Consider the following 21,937-nt stretch of genomic DNA (forward strand, 5'->3'; position numbering starts at 1 on the left):
ACAAATACAATAAAGATAAAATAAAAGACAAAAATACAGTAAGAAATAAAAAAATGCAATCAAATAAAATCTGTTAAATCCCATAAACTGACATTTTACAAAAAAGTTAAAAGTTAAGAGCTCATTGTGCGACAATGTAAACTACGTATATTATAAGTATATTATATATAAGTATAGTTTTCTATTTATACTTATATATAAATATATAGTAATAATAATAAACATCTATTACAATAATAATAAGAGGGGGCAGGTACATCGGTGACTGGAGGGCTGTAGTACATCTGCAGGTCGCCTTATTTTAGGGGAAAACATTATAACAGGTTTAGAAGGTCAGAATTTAAAAGCCGGCACTGTTAAAGGTTTGTGCTGCGTTGTTTATAGTGTTCAAACCGGCGTCTCCATGAAAGCTCCAGCTTTTCTAGTAATAAGAGACTAATGCTTAAAACTAAACATAGTAAAGCTTTTATCTTTTATTGAACATTAACCTCCGGCGTCTAGGTGAATATTTCAGAAGTGAAGTTATGATTCATTTCGGGAGATGGTCTACGCCCTGAACTCCTCCCACTCAGCCCTATAAAAAATCCCCATTCTCTCACCATCATTCCATCAAACAACTTACACACCTACCTAGAAACCGCTCTGAACTTCAGCCCGAAAAACGTTCTTCATTCCAGTCCTCCAGGGTGTGGCATATACTAGTAAACAGCAAACTCTACTCCTCCACTGATGGTTGTTACTTAAAAAAAAAAATCATATTTAATAACCGATTACGCCAAATCAACTAATTGTACAGCCTTAAGATGACAAAGCCATGTAAGACACAATTAGTCAGTTCATTTATTAACGCATCTATGACACCGCGGGGAGGGGTGGGGTAAAAGACAGGGGTCGTAACAGCCCCAAATATCCCCTGTGTATGTAACGACATTTAATGCAGGAAAGGAATTCTCACAGAATTGAAACCAGCAGAGGCCAGTAGTGCTAAATATTTAAATAATAAAAGCACCTTCCTCTCAAACTCCACAGTCACTTAGTTCATTAAAAAAGTCATTCAACTTTTTTGTTTTACACCTGAATAAAACAAAATAAAATATTGATAATTATTTACAAAGAATTATTGATATCACCCCCCTTTCTTCCATCACTCTCCACACCAAGGGAGGGTTTGGCTCCACAAGCAGATCACAGGAACGCCAACCCGGACTCCAAGCTAAAAATATCCTCTTTGTTTGGGCAGGCTGCACTAACTCGGCCTGGCGTACCTCACGCAAAGTGGCGTGCAAAATTTTGGGCAGCCCAAACGTCCTCCGTATTTCTGCAACTGTGAAAAGCTTGGCGAGTAAAAGCAGAAAGAGTTAGATTTAAAAAAAAAAATAATTGTATATTTAAAGCAAGATTACTTTTTTTTTTATTGTAGCCGTTTTACAGCTTTAAAGTAACAAAAACAGATAAAAGGACCTGAAGCAAAGGTTTGGGTACCCTGCAGGGGTGGAGAGGGGTTCTTTATATAAAACGTCCTCTTAAAACCGCAGAGGCTGGAATTGTGCAGGTGGCGCTGCACAGTAGAACAGTGCACCACTGATAATTGATGGGGTTTAACCCCTTAAACACCATCTGTTTGTTCTTATAAACCTCTAGAGAATAGCCCCTGTAGTTACTGAGTAATACACCTGAGCCTTGCCGTGTTAAGGGCTCAGTAGCGTTTTGGCGCTTCAGTTCCAGCAGTAACAGAAGGTGACTGCAGTGCAGGTTTGCAGCGCATTACTGTTCTGTTTGCTTGATTAAACAAATGATAATTTCTCATTTCTGACAGAAAGATAATTAGATGCAAATTAGTGCAGTCTAACTGTTTGCGGGACTGTCTAGACTGCTGGTTCCTCAGTATTGCAGGACAGACGTCACTGTCCTTTCGACATTTCGAAGGACTGAAGAACTGCTAAAGTGTTGAAGAAAAATTTAAGAAGAGTTGAAGTTTTGAAGAAGAGTTGGATTGAAGAAGAGTTGGATTGAAGAAGAGTTGGATTGAAGAAGAGTTGGATTGAAGAAGAGTTGGATTGAAGAAGAGTTGAAGGGTTGAAGAAGTGTTAAAGAAGGGTTGAAGACGTGTTAAAGAAGGGTTGAAGACGTGTTGAAGTGTTGAAGAAGTGTTGAAGAAGTGTTGAAGAAGGGTTGAAGAAGGGTTGAAGAAGTGTTAAAGAAGTGTTAAAGAAGGGTTGAAGAGGTGTTGAAGTGTTGAAGAAGTGTTGAAGAAGTGTTGAAGAAGTGTTGAAGAGGTGTTGAAGGGTTAAAGAAGGGTTAAAGAAGGGTTGAAGAAGGGTTGAAGAAGGGTTGAAGAAGGGTTGAAGAAGGGTTGAAGAAGTGTTGAAGAAGTGTTGAAGAGGTGTTGAAGGGTTAAAGAAGGGTTAAAGAAGGGTTGAAGAAGTGTTGAAGAAGGGTTAAAGAAGGGTTGAAGAAGGGTTGAAAAATTTAAAAAAATTTAATGTTGAAGGATTGAGGAGTTGAAGTGTTGAAGAAGAATTGAAGAAGTGTTAAAGATGGGTTGAAGAAGATTTGAAAAAGTGTTGAATGGTTGAAGTGTTAGTGTTGAAGAATTGTTGAAGAAGAATTGAAGAAGGGTTGAAGGGTTAAAGAAGTGTTGAAAGGTTGAAGACGTATTGAAGAAGGGTTGAAGACGGGTTGAAGTGCTGAAGAAGGATTAAAGAAGTGTTAAAGTGTTGAAAAAGATTTGAAGAAGGATTGAAGAAATTCTTTGCATCAAGAAATGCATTTTGGACTTCATAAGATTTGTACCTTTCTTGTACATTTCTTAAATTTAAATATCGGGGATCGCTGGTTCAAATCCCGGGTCATGCTATTTGCCACCAGCAGCCGGTGATCTCTCAGGAGTGGGGAGGATTGATGCGTGCTAGCTACCTAGTGATGCTGCATCATCGGCGGCAGATGGAAAAGCCTTGGTTGGAGGAGACGTGTGCTAGGCTTCACCCTCTTAGTGTTGGGGCCATTGCTAGTGATAGGGTCCCTCCAAATTGGGTAGAAATAAAACAACATGTTAACATTTAGTAAATCTGGACATTCTTCATGGTCTGCCCTCTAGTAAAAGCCTCCAGTAATACGTCAAGCACATAGGCAAGTATGTGAAGACCTACGCACTAACAACACTATCAGCTTTCAGTCTCTAAAAGTAAGCGAGGAATTCCAGAGGGAACCGCTTGCTTGTGCTTGGCTTGGATATGAGTTTGTGTCTAAGTTGATTTTGAGAACCCATGTTTCTTTGGGCAGGTACAAGATGTTGATCCACATCCGCACCCACACCAACGAGAAACCGCACCAGTGTGCCATCTGCAGCAAAAGCTTCTCCCGGCTGGAGAACCTCAAGATTCATACCCGCTCTCATACAGGTGAGACACATAAAGACACCAGATGTTCGTCTCATGCTGCCCACCATGCCAGGCCAGGCCACAGTGTGATCCAGAACCTCGCCTCGTGGTTTTTGATTTGTCTGTGTATTGATTGATTGATTTATTTGATACAAGTGAATTGAGTTGAGAAAACACTGCATATTCTTCCAAAAGGGGAATGTGTGCCATGTAGGTAGCTTCTGAACTATCAACAACTGAGATAACGGTACGGAAACCTATCTTGAAGAAGGGGAAACAGGTCAATTTGTGTAAAGTATCGTCGTTAGCAACCAAAACCACCATCTAGTATTCAGCGTTCCTCTGATTTCTATGGTTCATCTTTTAACGTTCTCAAGTCATGTTGCAAACGTAACTCGGTCCTGCAGATTTCTTCTGTACAACATCCGGAGAATTCGACCCTTCCTCTCTAGAGAGGCCACCCAGGTGCTTGTTCAGTCTCTCGTCACTTCCAGACTTGACTACTGCAACTCTCTTCTGGCTGGTCTCCCTCTGCGCACCATCAGGCCCCTGCAACTCATCCAGAATGCAGCGGCACGGGTCTTCGGTCTTCAATGTCCCAAAATGTAGCCATGTCACTCCACTGCTGCGTTCTCTCCACTGGCTTCCTGTAGCTGCTGATTCAAAACCCTGACGCTGGCCTACAAAGCCAAGAACGGACCAGCCCCTCCGTATCTGATGGCAATGGTCAAAAGCCGATCCGCACCAAGAGCCCTTCGAGCTTCAAGTACGGCTCGGCTCGACCCACCATCCCTCCCTTCCCGCGGAAGACGAGCGTCCAGGCTTTTTTCTGTCCTGGCACCAAAGTGGTGGAACGAGCTGCCCCTGGGTGTCTTCAAACGCAGACTGAAGACCCACCTCTTCAGAGAGTACTTGGACAAATAGTTCTATGGTCGCCTTATTGTATTGTGTTTAGCAATGTCTAAGCTTAGAGGTATCTTTTGAACTATTAGTCTATTCTAACTAGCGAAGGCTTCTCTTGGGTAAATAGCAAAGCACTTTGTAAGTCGCTCTGGATAAGAGCGTCTGCTAAATGCCGTAAATGTAAATGTAAATGTAATTTCATCGTAAATGGCAATCACTGGGGACCAAGCACTTTGCGCCAGTCTCAAGCCAGTAGAGCTCTGATTCAAATGATGGGCAGTGGTTCGAGACTTGCCTTATTTATAATAGAAAGTTTTCACAGAGCTTCACATCGTGTCTAATTTTAATAAAAGATCCGTCAGTTCCTTTGAGTATTAAAAATATCCCACTGATCCCAAATCGAACTTCTCAGTCGGATCAGGACAGTGCGGGAGTTTCTGACAGCGCAGTGACTGACTGAAGCGTATCATTTCCTGGCATTGGGACATGTTTTGTTTGACTGGGAGTGACTGCAGTAACTGAGGTAGTTGGTGTTGGTGACTAATGCAGGTAGGAACAACTTTGCCGTGAGCACACGGCTGTAATACCTGACCTGAGAGCGTTCACGTGGCATGCAGCTGACTGACAAACCAAAAGATTAGCTAGAACTATCTAGAACTTTCAGCACTACGTGATATCCACCCTCCACACGGCAAATTTATTTGAGTTTTAATTCACTGTATCAGATCTTCACTGAAACACTTCACTGTATCAGCTAACCATGTTTATTTATTTATTATTATTATTATTATTATTAATAATAATAATAATAATAATATTTTTGTATTATTTCAGGAATTTTACTTAGTTTAGCTTAATTTCTTCCTTTTTTGATCTTACAGTTGTTTGTATTTTGATGGTTGTTTTAAAAATCTTATTTTGGTTGTGTTAAAGTTATATATCCGATTAGAGGTGGATGGGACCACACATCAGTATGTAATCGTATAGTCTGACATTGAGCAGCGTAATAGTAATAATACAATTATTAATATATTAATAATATTACTAATACAATAAATAAATAAAATAATGTAATCTTACTTTAGTTGTTTTAAAGGCTTTTTAATTTAATTTTCCATTTGAATCTACTAATTCTGATTCTATTAATGTCTATTAATATTTGGTTTCTTGTTTCTATGTTTGGCATATTTCTACATGATATAATTTTTCTCTTTTACTAATTAAATCTTAAATATTATATTACCTTGATTGATTTATTTATTTAGCAAAAACATTGATTAAATATGAATTCATTTTCTCTTTTACTCCCTGTTTACTGGAAAAGCTAAAAGGCTGAAAATAAAGGGTCACTCTCAATAATTCAGAGTGAAAAAATAAAGGTTGATTGATGGGTTGGCTAAATTCTTGCACTTGTGACCGTATTTAAGGGCCTGTGTTAAGATTGTGACGCAATGAGACAATCCCAGCAGCTCAGTCTAGACTTATAGACTTGAGACAAAACAAAACACAGTTGTGGACCTCCAGGACCTCCAAACATGTGGTGCAATATAATTAACACACTACATCGTTCAGGAGAGAGGCTCAGAAGTCCCATAGACTGACTTTGGACTGCACTGAAAAGCCTGTGAGGCCAAGCGTGACTGAATTACCCCAGTTCTGCCAGTAGAGGGCGGGCTCAAGCGGTTTCAGGCAGGTTCTTGCACTATATGTCCAAATGTCCAAAAGTCTGCAGACACCTGCACCTCCAGTGCACCACCTGTTGTTGTCCCTTTGCTGCTGTAACAGCCTCGACTCTTCTGCAGAGGCCTTACACTGGAATTTGGAACATTTGCTGTGGGGATTTGATGGCATTCGGCCATGAGAGCATTAGTGAGGTCAGGCACTGATAATGGATGCTTAGTTGTGGAGCAAAAAAATGACACTCAAACTTTTCCCAGAGGCTGAAGCTCCAGCACTCCAGCCAGTGCCAGGGCTACACCACAGCCCAGTGCTCCCAGTGCTCCCAGTGCTGCAGGGCTTTACATACCCCTGAATCTACTTGATGGCATTAGGCCTGGTGACGGTGCAGCTTATTCACACCCATTTGCTGGGAATGATGCTACTAAGCTGGACGGGACAAGGCTAACAGGTGTCACATGTACAGGTACCGTTAAATCCTTACCTAATTGTTTCCCCCCCTTCATTTCCCCCCTCCCAGGAGAGAAGCCCTACGTGTGCCCCTATGAAGGCTGCGGAAAGCGCTACTCCAACTCCAGCGACCGCTTCAAGCACACAAGGACGCACTACGAGGACAAGCCCTACTGCTGCAAGATGGTCGGCTGCCACAAGCGCTACACGGACCCCAGCTCCCTCCGCAAACACATCAAAGCTCATGGCCACTCCGTTGCCCAAGAGACCAGGAGCGCAGAAGCAGGGCCGGGACGAGGAGGCTTGGGCGCAGATCTCTTGAATCCCAATCTGCCCATCCCGGGAAGAGCTCCTCTGGTCCTGTCGGAGGCCGCGCTGACCCTGCTGGGGACGCAGGCCCTGCACAACTTCACCGGGCCGCTGATGGCTCTGGACCTCTCCATGTCCTCCAGGCTTTCGGGGGCTGGAGCTTTGCTCTGCCACAGGGGTCCTCTCCTGGACCCCCTGCTGTTGCCTTCTCACAGGCTAGGGTCTAGTCAGAGGGGCGGAGGCATGAAGGAGGATGATGACGACGGCGACGATGAGGATGAAAGGGAGATGAGGGCAAGGCGGGACACCCTGTCCTGGGTGTTCGTCCCGCCGGGCATGGTGATGCTCAAGCAGGCTGTGGTCAGCTGAACGGGGGTCATGCGATCGTGATCCGACAATTAGATCAATCGAGCTTAAAGGGATAGTCCAGCGTTTTTCAACCTAACCTACAGCTGCCGTGTTTAACAGCTGATTACCGTCAACCCGTTCTAATGTTGTTTTGATGACAATCAAGCTAAGATAACGTAAAACGCCAAAAGCGAAAAGCGCCACATTTCATGAGGTCAAAGTGTAGATTTCTCTCAATAGCTTTTCAACGGTGGCTGAAAAAAACAAAACAGCAATTCATTTCTGTAAAAGATGATTGTTACAATCAAGACCACCAGCTAATATTTAGCTTTCCTGTTGTTTTCTGCGTCAGTGGGCTGCGCTAACCGCTACGAGAGTTCCATCATCTAATTACATTGCAAGCGGCAATCATCGGGGACCAAGCACTACGCACCATCATGGAGCCAGTAGAGCACAATGACGGGCAGTGATGATTTTTCCATGGCTTTATATTTATGATGGATGTGGGGTCTCACACGGAGATTTTTGGACAGGACTTGAATTTGTATAGTTGCTGAATTCCACTGACCGTCTGCGGTAACTGCCAGTACGTTAAACACGGGGCAGGTAGAGATAAAAAAAAAAAAATTTAAATGCTGGGACATTCCTTTAATATTGGTTGCAGGGTTGTTTTTAAGGAATTTAGCTTCGTTTGGCACCTTTTCAAACTTTTACATACAATTACTTGAGGACAAAGGTGTTTTTTTTACAGTGTATTCTGATATAGCGACAGCACCCATGAGACACATGCAGTGTGCTTCCGTGACAATATACATAGATCTGAAATATAAATATAAATATATATATATATATACGTTTAAGCAACTACGACAAGTCACCAGAACTGATAGCTACAAAGCTCTGATCAAAGGTGGCAAATACAGTAAGCTTTGCTTTCGTGGGACATTTAAACCGTTTATATTCGATGCCTTTCAGTTCTCTTGTAGGTTACGTTGCGCCCCGCCGGCATCGCTGAGGGCAGGTACGGCCGGTCCTAATGGGTCCCATCTACTGACCAAACCTCTAGCCGGAGCGAGCTTCCTCTCCAGGGCGCTGTCTGACGTGTGCCGAGGGTTTTTTTTTATGTTTGCCGCTTTTAACCAAACAGAACCACAGAACGCTCCCCCGTCATCACACTTACTGTACCAGGAACAAACCAGTGTCCACGCTTGCCATAAGCAAACAGAGAGCAGGATACGGTGTGGCGGGTAAACCTGCGTGACGGTGTTTGAGCTGAGCTGTGTGAGAGTAGTGTGTGGAATATAGTATATATGTATATAACGCTGCTCCAACAGGGAAGCTTCACAGCAGAAGGGAACAAAAAAACTTTAACCTTTTAATGGTTCACTTTCAGATTCAAATTCAGATAAAAACAAACAAACAAACAAACAAAACAACATGTGACCTAAGCTATGCGGTTTACCTGTGAAATTCCAGAGGAGAGCAAAAGAACGCGACGGGTACACAGAGGGTCCACGTTACACAACGCTCCTATTCCAGACAACAGTGACCGTTTCTCATTCGGCTAAATTGGGGTGTTTTTACCAGTGAAGCTTGTTCAGTTTGTCCAGCCTCTCATTGGATTTGGCACTCCTCTGCTCCCGTCCTAGAACGCTCTGGGCCAGATGGAGATGAATAAGTGCGGCGTGGAAATTTAGCTACTTGCATTGCGCCTAAAATGAACATGATTAGCTGCAGTAAATCAAACAAATTGGGCCGTCAGCCAGACCTTCTTTTCCACCAACCGTTCAATAATGTGGAAACTCAATGCCATAAGACTCACTTGTGTCCTTCAGTATTTTTCTTGTTACGTTATTCTCATAAAGCTCTGTGTCTAAATCCACCAGTTTAGGTCACCAGCCCCCCCGAACCCCAAACGAATTATTGGTTTCAGTATTATTAACCAGCTGATGCATCAGTTGGCCACTTTCGGGCACAGCTCTCTGAGGTCTGACCCCATTATCGGAGCTTTGCGAGTCAGAAAACGCTAATTATTACATTTATCCCCGAAAACCCATAAAACCGCTTGATAAAACCCCAAATTATAATATCAAGCATAGCTGCCTGACCCTATATTCAGGAGCCAAAACAAAAGTCAATTATCTACAAATTGATTTAGCAAAACATAAATAAATGAAATAATAAAACCACTTGCTGACAATATTATCAACCAGCTGATACACCGGTTATGCATAACTGCCTGCGGTTTGACCCTATCGACAGGAGTTTGTAAGTTCAAACCCCAGCAATGCCACAGCCAAAACAAAAAACGTTTCGGTAAAAATTTCCTTAATACCGTTAAACCGTTTGCTGACAATATTGTTAACTAGCTCATACGCTGGTTTGGCACTTTTGGGCTCAGCTGTCTGAGGTTTGATCATCACCAGAGGTTTGCGACTTTAAACCCCAGCAATGCCACAGCAAAAAAAAAAAAAAAGTCATTTACGAAATTTCGGCAAATACCGATAAAATCGCTTGCCATCAATATTATCGATCAACTGATAAATCAGGTGAGTATAACTGTCTGAAGTTTGCCTTGCTGACAGGAGTTTGCGAGGTCAAACCCCAGCAATGCCACAGAAAGTGAAACTTTTCCCCCCCAATACCGATAAAACCTCTTGGTGCCATTATCATCAGCCAGATGAGCAGAACTGCTCGAGGTTTGACCCTACTGTCAGGGGTTAAAAAATACAAAAAAATAAAAATAAAAAGTGAATTATTATCTGTGAAATTTTCACCAATATCAATAAAACCACTTTATCGGCCAACTGATGCATCAGCCTGAGGTTTCACCCTATTCTCAGAAGTTTGTGAGTTCAAACCCCAGCAAACGAAACGAAAGCTGTAATTCTTTGTGGAAGTTTTTCGCCATACCGATAAAACGGTTGGTTTGCCGCCAGTATTGTTACCCGGTTGATCCATCGGTTAGGCACTATTGGACACAGCTGTCGAAGGTTTAACCCTACCATCAGAGGTTTGTGAGTTCAGCAACGCTAGGCTAACTTAGCAAGGGCTAACTTTCTTACCTTTGAGGCTGTGGTCAGGAGTGTGCAAGTTCGAAACCCGGTCCTTATCTTTGTTGTATCTGTAATTATTCGCTTCGTACCACTAAAACCGCCGACACACCATTGACACATCGGCTGGACACTACTGGGCACTGGAACTGAAAGTGGAATTGAGTTCATCAAGTGTTTACAGAGGTGTGAAAAGTCCTGACTTGCTCAATCCCTTCGCACCTGTGAGCCAACATCGGCAACATCGGTCACCTGCTGTATCCTGCTGTCAGCTGTTTGAGACGTTTGATGTCATAAGAGTCCTTGGGCAAGACTCCTAACACTACATTGGCCCACCTGTGTAATACGAGTATCCTTGTAAGTCGCTCTGGATAAGAGCGTCGGCTAAATGCCGTAAATGTAAACGGAAATGTGACATCACAGGCCTGTTGGTCAACATGCCGGTATTACGCGTTCAGCGCGAAGATGGTGATGGATGGAAGATCTAACTCGGCGCCGCCCGCCCGGAGTGCTGGCCGGGCTGTAACCAGTTCTGCTCTGTACATTCCTTTCCTTTGCGTTCGCTTTGTTTTGCTGGTTTCAAGACGAGGCACTTGAAGTGCTGACAACCTTCTGCAATTAATCTGCTGCTTAACAGGTCAGTTGGTTTATGATTAGCTCCTTTAATCCTGGCTGCTGCGGTTTATAGCACCTGGCGTCCCTCTACTACTTGGAAACCTCTGATACGTTGGTTCAGAGTTCAATACATCACACTGTACAGTTCCCTAATGCAGTGTACGGTGTGAGAGCAGGGTGCAAAGCACTGGTTAGCAGACTATGGCTCGTTATAGCCGGCATCTGAATACTTTATTTAAACGTTTGGTTTTTTTCTTCAAATTTTTTTTTTTTTGCACAATGGTATGTTTGTCATTATGTGTATTTGTAACCAGTTCCAAGTGCCTTTTCTCATGAGTTTATCGACGATGAATATTTTGATGCCGTCTTAAGCAAACCTCACGTCTCCGAAGTTTCAAATTTCAAAACTTAAACAAATTAAATCACTGATGCTGTCGATCAGCCAAGACATGTTCGGTACGGGATGTGTTCTTTTTTGTTTGTAGTTAAGAACGGAAGACGCTAGGCTAACGTTGCTAACAAACACTGGGCCTCATTTATTTGCTTCAAAAATGTAAAATAACGTAAATACGTTGTGGTAACTAAAGTAAATTAGTAAAACACATCTAAAAGCGGAACTACATTATCGTCCATTTAGCATACCGCACACCCACCGAGCTGAGGTTGAAGTGATTCCGGATCCTCCACCTCTCAGCTCTTCGAACAAGCTTATTTTTTTATTTTCATGATTTATGTCACAAAATTATGCTCTAAACCACATAGTAAACACACAGTGTTTGTTAGCCACATTAGCCTAGCATCTCCTGTTCCTTATCAAATAACCAAACTTCATACATCGATCATGTCTCGGCTGATTGACAGCATCTGAAGTCAACGAACAATCGTGTTCATTACAGTTCTTTTGATTTTGCCAAGACTGTTCTTATAAAGAAGCATGAAAGACGTATTTGTAACTTTAGCGTAGCGAATGCGAGTTATCCGAAGTTTTCAAATAGTTACGAAACATTTGTTTAGAATAAACGAATAAAATGGAGTCACGAGGTGTTTGATATGACGGCAGCAATGTATCCATATACACACTAAGTGTACAAAACATTAGGGATGCCATCATACCATGCACGTCTGTTAACATGCATTCCAGCCTGGTTATTTGGTGCAGTAGTCCGAACTCATCGCTTTGACAGAATTTAGCATTTTACAGTTGTCACGTCTTTTCTCTCACTACAATATCCAGGACGCCTACGAAGAACAAATCTGTGGCTGATTTGGTAGTCAGTTGGTTCTGAATTGGCGGTTGATCAAACAGTCAGGTTCCTGAAGGTCTAACCAATATACATATATATATATATATATCCTACATGACTGAATACTAACGTTAAACATTTGTTGTAGTTGGTACGGCATCCCTAGCATTTTGTATGCTCTGTATTCACTGAGCTGCCAGTTTATTACACCTGATACATTCGTACCAGAGACAGCCCCATCATGGTACCTTTACACTGATAGACTGAGACTGAAATGTACTGTTCACCTGTGTGGTAGGGTTTATCTGAAGTAATGCTCGACGAGTGTACAGGGTACAGGGTACCTAATAAACTGGCAGGGCAGTGTATATGGGAAGTAAAGTTACTATGTTGTAATACTGAGCATGCAGTGTATTTCTATACGTTTCAACATACAGGATTCTGACGATGACAACTCTGATTAAGATGTTTATGACAATGACCAACAACGTCTAATAAAAGAAGCAAAATTTAATGAAATGGGGATTTCATTTTCACTCGTTCCATTGATTGGTCCTGTACGCCAATCAGCCATAAGATCTAGCATCTAAACCCACTGACAAAGGAACCTGTGAAGGGGTGGAGATATTAGGCGTTGGAAGCAGGACAAATGGGCAAGCGTAAGAATCTGAGACACTAAGGAAGGAACCGAACTGGAGGGTCAGAACATCTCCAATCAGGCAGCTCTTGTGTACCTATCAAAAGTGCTCCAAGGAAAGACTCATGGGCCTTATTGATGCTCATGGAGGCCCCACGTCACAACTTGCAGGACTTCTGCTAAATGATCTACTGGTAATGTCTTGGTTCCAGATACCACAGGACACTTCTCAAATGGTCAGAGCTGTTTCGGTGACTCAAAAAGGCTGATTGGTGTATAAACATATAGACATGCTAAGTGGACAAACATCATACCATGTAAAGCCAGAAGTACCACTGACCTTTTTGCTCCTGTTATGGACATGGCTATACTCAGAAGAGCTGACTGTTGTGACTTCAGCTGAAGCAAATGTGGTCCAACCCTGAAGACTAGAAGGAGGACTGCTGGTTTAGAGCCTTTTTGGAACGCACAATGTAGCTACAGTCGTACAGTGGCATATTTGATACAGTACCTCTAGTTTGTGGTCTCTTCACAACAGGTTAGAAGAACGTTGACCCGTTCCACCTTACAAAACTGCTTCACCTTATCTTACCTTCTGTATCCGTTCTTTGTAGTCTTACTTATGGTGCTTAAGGTCATTGTCTTGCTGCATGACCCAACTACTGTTATGAAAGATACTCTGGCATTGTCCTGAAGAATATCCTGGTACATTCCCAAACTCAGGTCATTAATAATGGCAAGGCAGCAAATCAGTCACGAGCCGTGATGCTGATGCTGCCGCCCCCATGCTTACAATTGTGATTATGTCCTTTTTTTATTTCAACCAAAACGTTCTATTAGCATTTTTAGATTCGTACACACTGAACTAGGTGCCCCAGAACAAGCAATGGCTATTGACAGATTGTGTAACTACAGTTACAGTCAGTGACTATACATCATTATTGTGCACCTATCTGGTGGGTGGTCCTGCTAGTGTTAGTACAAGGTAAGTAAACTGCAAACAGTGAGTACAGGAATTTAAGTTAATATGCTGTAATACTGAGCAAACAGCAGACCGGATTCTGACGATGACAACTGAGCGGAAGATCTTTGTGACTGACCATGATATTCATGACCTCTAACAGAAGAGCCAAATGCTGAGCTGTCGCAACCCATGTTTGACGTGACTGGACCATCTTTACTCAGAAAGGGCGTGGTCTTTATTGGTACTTCTGCTGCGTATTGCATACATCCAGTCCCTGAGCTGATGCACCTGCCTGCAGGACAAGCCCTCTCTGGACTCTCTGCATGAAAACCTTCTTATTATAATTACAATAACTTTAGACAAAATATGAAGACTTCATTAATATTGCAGTAACTTTAGACTACATGACTTTTCTTATTACAGTAACTTTAATTAATTCTACAGTATCCTTAGGTAAAACATAAAAACCTAAATAATTCCAGTAACTTTAGACATAATATGAAGTTTTATCATTAATATTACAGTAGTTTTAGACAAAATATGAATGCTTTGTAAAATTACTACAGTACCTTTAGGTAAAACATAAACAAATTTCAGTAACTTTAGACAAAATATTAAGTTTTATCATTAATATTCCAATAACTTTATACATAATATGAAGTTTTATCATTAACGTTACAGTAGTTTTAGACAAAATATGAAAGTTTTTCATTAATATTACAGTAGTTTTAGACAAAATATGAAGGCTTTGTAATTATTACTACAGTACCTTTAGGTAAAACATAAAAACCTAATTAATTTCAGTAACTTTATACATAATATGAAGTTTTTTCATTAACATTACAATAGTTTTTGACAAAATATGAAGTTTTTTATTAATATTACATTAGTTTTAGACAAAATATGAAGGATTTGTAATTATTACTACAGTACCTTTTGGTAAAACATAAAAAAACTAATTAATTCCAATAACTTTTTTTCATTAACATTACAATAGTTTTAGACAATACAGTACTTACAGTAGCATTAAACAAAATAGGAATCTTTTGACATAACATGAATACCTAATTACTACAGTAACTTTAGGCAAAATGATGGTTATTATAACTGATATTACAGTAATTATAGACATAATATAAAGTTTTCTAAATAATAAGAAGTTAAATATGACAGTTTTGTAATTAATACTGCAGCAACTTCAGTAATGTTACATTCTAGGCTGATAAATCTCTTTATTTTGAGTTTCTGCATATAAGCAAGGCACCTAATTCCCAATTGCTGAGTTGGCTGTCCACTGCTCTGGTTGTGTGCTTTCACTGTGTGTATGTGTGTGTTTACTGCCACAGATGGGTTAAATATGGAGGATCAATGCCCTTTGACTGATGTATGATGGCCATAAATGAGCCTTTCCTTGATATGGAGAAGGAGTGTCAATATTGTCCAAATTAGCTCGTAAAGTACAACAGTACTTCCCCCGGCAGCAGTTTCCTCCTGTGTACTTGCCCTCCTGAATCCTGTGAGGAAAGGTGGGGTCTGGCTTGAATACACAACACTACAAACCCAAACTGTGGCTTTATGGCACTTGAACACAAATATTGTCACGGACCAGCAAAAATCGATTTTTCCCTTTTTGACATGATGTGTATTTATGTACTGTAATAATAATAATTATTTTTATTAAAGTTACTTTAGACTAAATATTACATTTTCTAATTATTACAGGACCTTTAGGCAAACTATGAACTTTTCTAATGAAGTCTACAGTAACAGGTACAGCATGAAGAGCTAATTAATAATAACAGTAACAAAATATGAAGTTAAACCTTTGACAAAATATGAGGACTTACTTAATATTACAGCAACTTTACATTATTTAATACCACAGTAACAAAATATGAAGTTTAACCTTTGACAGAATATGAGGACTTTTACATTATTTAATACCACAGTAACTTTAGGTAAAACATTAAAACCTAATTATGTTTCTCTTTTTGACATGATGTGAATCTGGCAGTTATTCTGTACACTGTAACGGAATTGAATGATGAATTCGGGTGACCAGATGTCCCTATTTTCCTGGACATGTCCTGAGGATGTCTTTTCACATCCAGACAGGAATTTAAAATGACGCCTGCGTTTGCTTTCACAATCGCTTCATAATGGGAGTACAGATTATCTTTAACTTGAACTTAAATTCCACCTCTGTCCACAACATCTGCCCTGCTTCCCTGCCACACACACTCACTAGTGTACTACTAAAGTCCTACCATCCTGGAGATACGTCAGCATCCATGCCAGAACCGGTCGGTTCAGGACCAGCTTCTTTCCATTCACTGTCACTCTGCTGAACCTCACAATACAATGATGAACACGACTGGCCCTATACTGTGCACATACATAGGCGTACACTGGAGTTATGAATTCATAAACTGTACATTGGCTATATCGTACATATTTATTCATGTATACATACATATATACGTATTTATGTATATGTACACATGATATAATTTGAAGACTTAATTAATACTACAGTAACTTTAGGTAAAACTTAAAAACCCAATTAATTCCAATAACTTTTAATAATATAATAAACTTTTAAAACCACATAATATGAAGTGTATCATTAATATTACAGTAGTTTGACAAAATATTTATATATTTATAAAAATATAAAGATTTTTCTTTTAAATGCAACACAATGCTTCACTTCTTGCTATCACAATTTGCATCAGGCAAATCAAGCAGTGCATGATAATATATATATATATATATATATATATATATATATATATATGTGTGTGTGTGTGTGTGTGTGTGTGTTAATGACTGTGTAATGACCACTCATTAGCCAATCATTAACTGTATCTGCTTTGCAGCCCATTTTTCACACATTCAACAAGACACTCGCTGCACTGTACTGTACTCTTCTCAACGTCTGAGTCCCATTGCAAACCTACAGATATTTATAGCTGGTCATCCTCGTGTAGCGTCATCTGCAAGAGACTTGAAGTTACTACCACTTTAAACAAGCAAGGTGGAAAACTTTTATCCAAGGATATTGTAAACACAATGTCACCGTCAGCTTTAGAGGAAAAATCTTTCCCAACTTCCCAAGGGAATTTCATTTAGTTTAATGTAAGTAAACTTCCAAAGCCTCTGCCCTGCCCGATCTGAAATAATTCAGCACGCCTCAAAACCTGCCTGCAAATCGTAATAGCGAGCAGTGACTGCGAGTTCAGAGTGAAGCATTGTGTTGCTTTTAAAAACGGCAGGATTCACAAAAGTGTCTTAAGAAAAAAAAGTCTTCTTAGACTAATGTTTTTCCTTACACTTACGCTCAAGGAAAGAAAAGTCGGAATTTTTCAAAACATCTGATTTCTCGGAAAACTTTTTACTTATAGAAGATTTTAAGAACAGTGCGTCTTAGAGTGTAATAGGTCAGAAGGTCGGCCTCCAAAATGATTTAGTTGAAATGGTTGAATTACTGTTAGTTTCTACATGAGGAAAATTCACTTCCAGCTCTGTTTGTCCTACATTTTGCTCTCCAGCGCACAGGTTTGGCAATAGAATATTGTAATATTAATAAAATACTGGAAAATTAGATAGCGTTTATAAAAAGCTGTGAAGTACAGCATAAAATGTTATAAGAAAACAGTGACAAGTGTGTTAAGAAGATCTTAAGAAAATGATTCAGAATATTTGAGAATTGCATTTTAGACCACTCTTAGTAACTTTAGTGTTTGTTCTTCATAAATCCTTCATCTCTCTCTCTCTCTCTCTATATATATATATATACAAACACATAAACACACAATGCTATATATAGTTATACATATATGCAGACAGTACTGTACTGTAACTACAGTCAAACACAAATACATGAAAAACATTACCCACTGATCTTTCATTACCCTTTCCCTGCCCTCATTCCCAGCGGAATTAGCTGAGGAACACACTGCTGATGTGTGTGTGTGTGTGTGTATGTATGTATGTGTGTGTGTGTGTGTGTGTGTGTATACCGTTTACTACAAGGTAAAGGTGTCTAACTGAGGTCAGCGCTGTGAGTGTCCAGCGTACGCAGATCTCCACTCGACCCTTCACCCCAGCACCTCCATCTGAGCTATGAAGAGAGGCTTGTTAGTGTCAGGTAAGTCAGGTGGGGTTGTGTCAGAACACTTCCCCTGAGGCCCTGCGGTGGAGCTCTGATCTAATGAAGGGGGGGGGGGGGGGGTATCTTGTGTACGCTAGTTAGTAAACACATCTCAAACTAGATACTAGATATTAAAGTAGATGTAAGATGAGTTTGGATGTGATTCAGTGATAAACATTCTATTTGTACAGTTACACACTTCTTGGCATCTTAACTTGATACTGGATATTAATGTTATTAGAGATTCATACTGGATATTAATGTTATTAGAGCTTTATACTGTATATTAATGTTATTAGAGCTTCATACTGGATATTAATGTCATTAGAGCTTCATACTGGATAATAATGTCATTAGAGCTTCATACTGGATATTAATGTTATTAGAGCTTAATACTGGATATTAATGCTATTAGAGATTCATACTGGATATTAATGTTATTAGAGCTTCATACTGGATATTAATGATGTCATTAGAATACTGGATGTTAACTATTCATTTTAGAATAATCAGCAGCTCCATTGTTTGTTTTTTTTCATTCAGTAGAAATAAAGCATCATTGAAAAACGATTCGATCGGGAAATTGATTTGACCAGCAGTGTGAGTGTGCAATTTGTTGGCTCCTACATCACTGACACTGACGTGTGAAAATTTGAGACTTCACAGCATGCCTTATTTACACTTCTGTGTAACACCATGAATGATTAAACAATTAATTAATCAAATAACGACTGTCACACTATTACTTGTGTCACTGCTTGTGCAAATAAGCCCACCTGTGCACACCTGGGGAAGTGATGGTTACCTTGGAGTGCTCTCAGTGCGTAATAGTAAACTCTCCACTGCCATAGGCAACCCCTGCCTTTGCCCCACCCCCCTTTCACCCTCCCCTCCTTTTTTTTTCATGTTTCAGGGAACACCTGAGCACAGGTAAGAAGGGAGGGCAAAGTCATAACTCTGCAGCCTCGCTTCCACACAGTCCATTCATGTCAGGCAGACGCTTGCGGTCCTGACATATGCGCCTCTTGCTCTTGCTTTTTTCCCATAAAGATAAACACACACTTGCTTAAGGAAGCCCTGGAGCAGGATCCCCCGCATAAGGTGAGCTGCCTTTTGTCCTTCTCCGTAAATGACTTGCAAATCATGTGTAGCTTCAGTGGTTAATAGAATCATTAGTTTACGCTCCTGGTCTATGTATTTACCTACCAGTCTGTTCCCTGGATGATTAGTAGGGAATTATGTGATGCCGGGGTTTTAGTCCCACCTCTCATTTGAGTCCTAATCTGGTCTTACTGTCTGTACAGCTACACAATTTGGATTGTAATCCGATTAAACTCCTGGAACTTCTTGTTTCAGTCTTATTTGTAGTCTTAACTGTAGGCCGCCACAGTCATCGGAAACCTAGTACCAAGAGAAGAAGTGAAAAACCATCATAACCCGCAATGGACGTCAATGTAAAAAGATCTGATTCCAGCTCATTTTAAAGCATTTCTACTGGTTCATCATGAAATTTAAACATGATATGAAGGAAAGAGCTGCCAGATTGAAAAGTCAAAATCCACAAAACGATATACCATTAGATCCAAAGTTCAACTGGATGTTCTGACGTGTGTTGAACAGTCGGCTACCAGACAAATCACCCTATCGAGTTCCACGACTTATTTGGATGCATGTTAAAAGCATGCAAACCATCTTCACTGAATTAGAGTTCAGAGTTCGATTAACATACCACAGCACGTACCACACCTATCCGTATTTTGCTGGGAACAGATAGGAAGACCTGGGCCGAGGAAGTAAACTGCCCTTTGATCTGTGGTCTTCTGTGGACTGTACTCATCATGGGTGGTCTTTCATCTACATTTACAAAGAGCCTACATTTCAATTTAATCATTTGGGTTGACGCTTTTATGCAGAGTGGCTGGTCAAATCCCATCAAGCGATCTGGAGAGGCATGTGTTGAAGAGGGTTGAGGTGGTTGGGGGTTAGAAAGTAGTGTGGGAATCTGGAATGAGGCTGAAAACGAGTGGTGTGGGTAGGAGGTGTGCGTTCTGGACTTGTAGATCGACGTAATGACACAGTGCCGCTGAAGAGATAATTGATAGGTATAGTGTATACACTAAAAAAAAAAAAAGGGGGGGGGGGCTTTAAGTGTTCCTTCAATTTACAACCAGCTCAAAGACTAATTTGTGTGTTGAAATAGTTCTTTGCATAGGTGGAGAACGTTTTTGAGAATGGAACCTTTCAGAAAATTCTTTTTACAAGGGTTCTGCTTTCGTTTTGAGACAAAGAACCCTTTTTTAGTACTAGGTACTATAACTAGTCCTCTAGATGCCATGCCAAGCCTCTGGTTTAGTTCTGATCCTTTATTTTTACCGCTGTGTTTCAGCGAAGTGCCCTCTTGCGACCTCTAGGCACCATGTTAGGCCCATCCCGTTTCAAATGCTTTGCATTTACTACTGTGTTCTAGAACAGTGGTTTTTGGTGTCCTCAAGGTGCCAAATTTAGGCTAGTCCAGTTCTGATCCTTTGTTTTTACTGCTGTGTTTGAGCAGAGCGCTCTCTGCTGCCCTCTAGGTGCCATGCTAAGACTGATCCATTTCTGATCCTTTGGTTTTACTGCTGTGTTTGAGCAAGCGGCCTCTGGTGTCCTCTAAATGCCATGCCAAGCCACTGATCCCGTTCTGATCCTTTGTTTTTACCGCTGTGTTATAGCGAAGTGCCCTCTGGGGTCCTCTAGGCACCCTGTTAGTCCCGTTCCTGATTGAATCCTTTGCATTTACTACTGTGTTCTAATAGAGTGGCCTCTGGCATACTCTAGGTCTAGTTCTGATCCTTTGTTTTTACCACTAGATTTTAGCAGATCACCCTCTGGCGTCCTCTAGTGGTCATTAAGAGATGATATACCCAGCCTGCAGTAGTGAGGAGTGTAAACTCTTTTTATCGTTTTTTTTTTTTTTTTCTTTTTACTTTCTGGCACCCTCTAGGCACCATATTAAGTAATATCCAGTTCCAATCCTTTGTTTTTGCCACGGTGTTCTGTTACCTTTCGCGACATTATTCCCTGCCAGCAGCAGTGAGGAGCGTTGTCAGAAGAAAACCATTTTACAGCGGAACATGAAGACGGTGGTAATATCTGTAGTTCCAGTTCTTTAACAGTTGAGCTGCTTTTGCTCCAGGAGCTCATGGAGATTTTTATCTTTGCCACCTAAATCATGGGGAAAAACACTCCCACCACATCTTTCACAGTGGTCCATTGTTATAAAGGATGCCTTTGTCAATTCTTTCAAAGATGTGTTAGTGAATTACTTCCAGGTGTGTTGGTAAGGCTCCTTCCTGAAGGGCAGCATTCATACGGCTACATTACACCTTTAAACAGGCCCTAGAAATTCAGACTATTTACCTAGCCGTTGTTGAACAATGAGAGTTCAGTAGATGGAAAACTGTGAAGCTTAAACACTGCTGTTCTTCCTTCAAAAGAACAGCCAGCAGAACCAGAGCAGAGCTGGAAAATGGGCCGATTCCAAAATCCCAAAACTGTTACATCACAGTCTAGACTCGTTACATTTACACCCTTAAAATTTACTCACAAGAGAAAGCCCCAAGTCAAAGCTGGCGAAATGCACAACAGGACAGCGACTTCTGGAAAAGATGGTGGTGTTGATGGTGAAAAAGTGGGCAGTGAAATGGTGTTTTTTTGTTTCTTCTGACCACAAACCTTTCAGCCAAACCTCAGACCTGCTTAGATGGGTCTGTTCTTAAGTACTTTCTAGCTGTTCTGCAAGAACCTTCTCAGATTTGGCTCTTTTTCACTTTCACTTTGACATAATCTGAATCTTTACATTTCATCAGAATTTCATGATCAATCAAAATCATATTGGAGATACAAGTTTCTGCTTTTTTGTAGCCACCTTCGCAAACAGGCCTGTTGATTGCAGAGCTGACGGTATTGTTGAATGGTTTACTTTCACTCATCTCAGATCTGATCTCTGAAGCTTCATCAAACTGATGATTATGGCCTCAGCACAATATGTGTAATGGGGGTTGGGTCAATCTGGTGGTGGCGAGTGTGTTAGCAGTATGTGTTGTGCTGGTATGAGTGACATGATCAGACATCTTCAGCTCTTCACGAGCACTTCACAAGGTTTAGCTTAGTCGCTAGCTGCTTTCTGGCAGTTCAGAGCTGGGTCCCCGGCGCTTTGTCTTGA

At 40.8% G+C, this 21,937-nt stretch overlaps 1 protein-coding gene across 1 annotated transcript in view; it reads left to right on the plus strand.

The window, feature by feature from the left end:
• Nucleotides 1–12,498, plus strand: part of glis2a (GLIS family zinc finger 2a) — a 40,786-nt gene extending 28,288 nt beyond the window's left edge. Inside the window, exons 6-7 of the mRNA XM_072671754.1 lie at nucleotides 3,283–3,401; nucleotides 6,481–12,498. Of these exons, the coding sequence (XP_072527855.1) occupies nucleotides 3,283–3,401; nucleotides 6,481–7,088 (727 nt within the window). The 3' untranslated portion in view covers nucleotides 7,089–12,498. The remainder of the gene's footprint in view (nucleotides 1–3,282; nucleotides 3,402–6,480) is intronic.
• The last annotated feature ends 9,439 nt before the right edge of the window (nucleotides 12,499–21,937 follow it).

The sequence above is a fragment of the Salminus brasiliensis genome, chromosome 25 (assembly GCF_030463535.1).
Source record: "Salminus brasiliensis chromosome 25, fSalBra1.hap2, whole genome shotgun sequence".
In the NCBI taxonomy this organism is placed as follows: domain Eukaryota; kingdom Metazoa; phylum Chordata; class Actinopteri; order Characiformes; family Bryconidae; genus Salminus; species Salminus brasiliensis.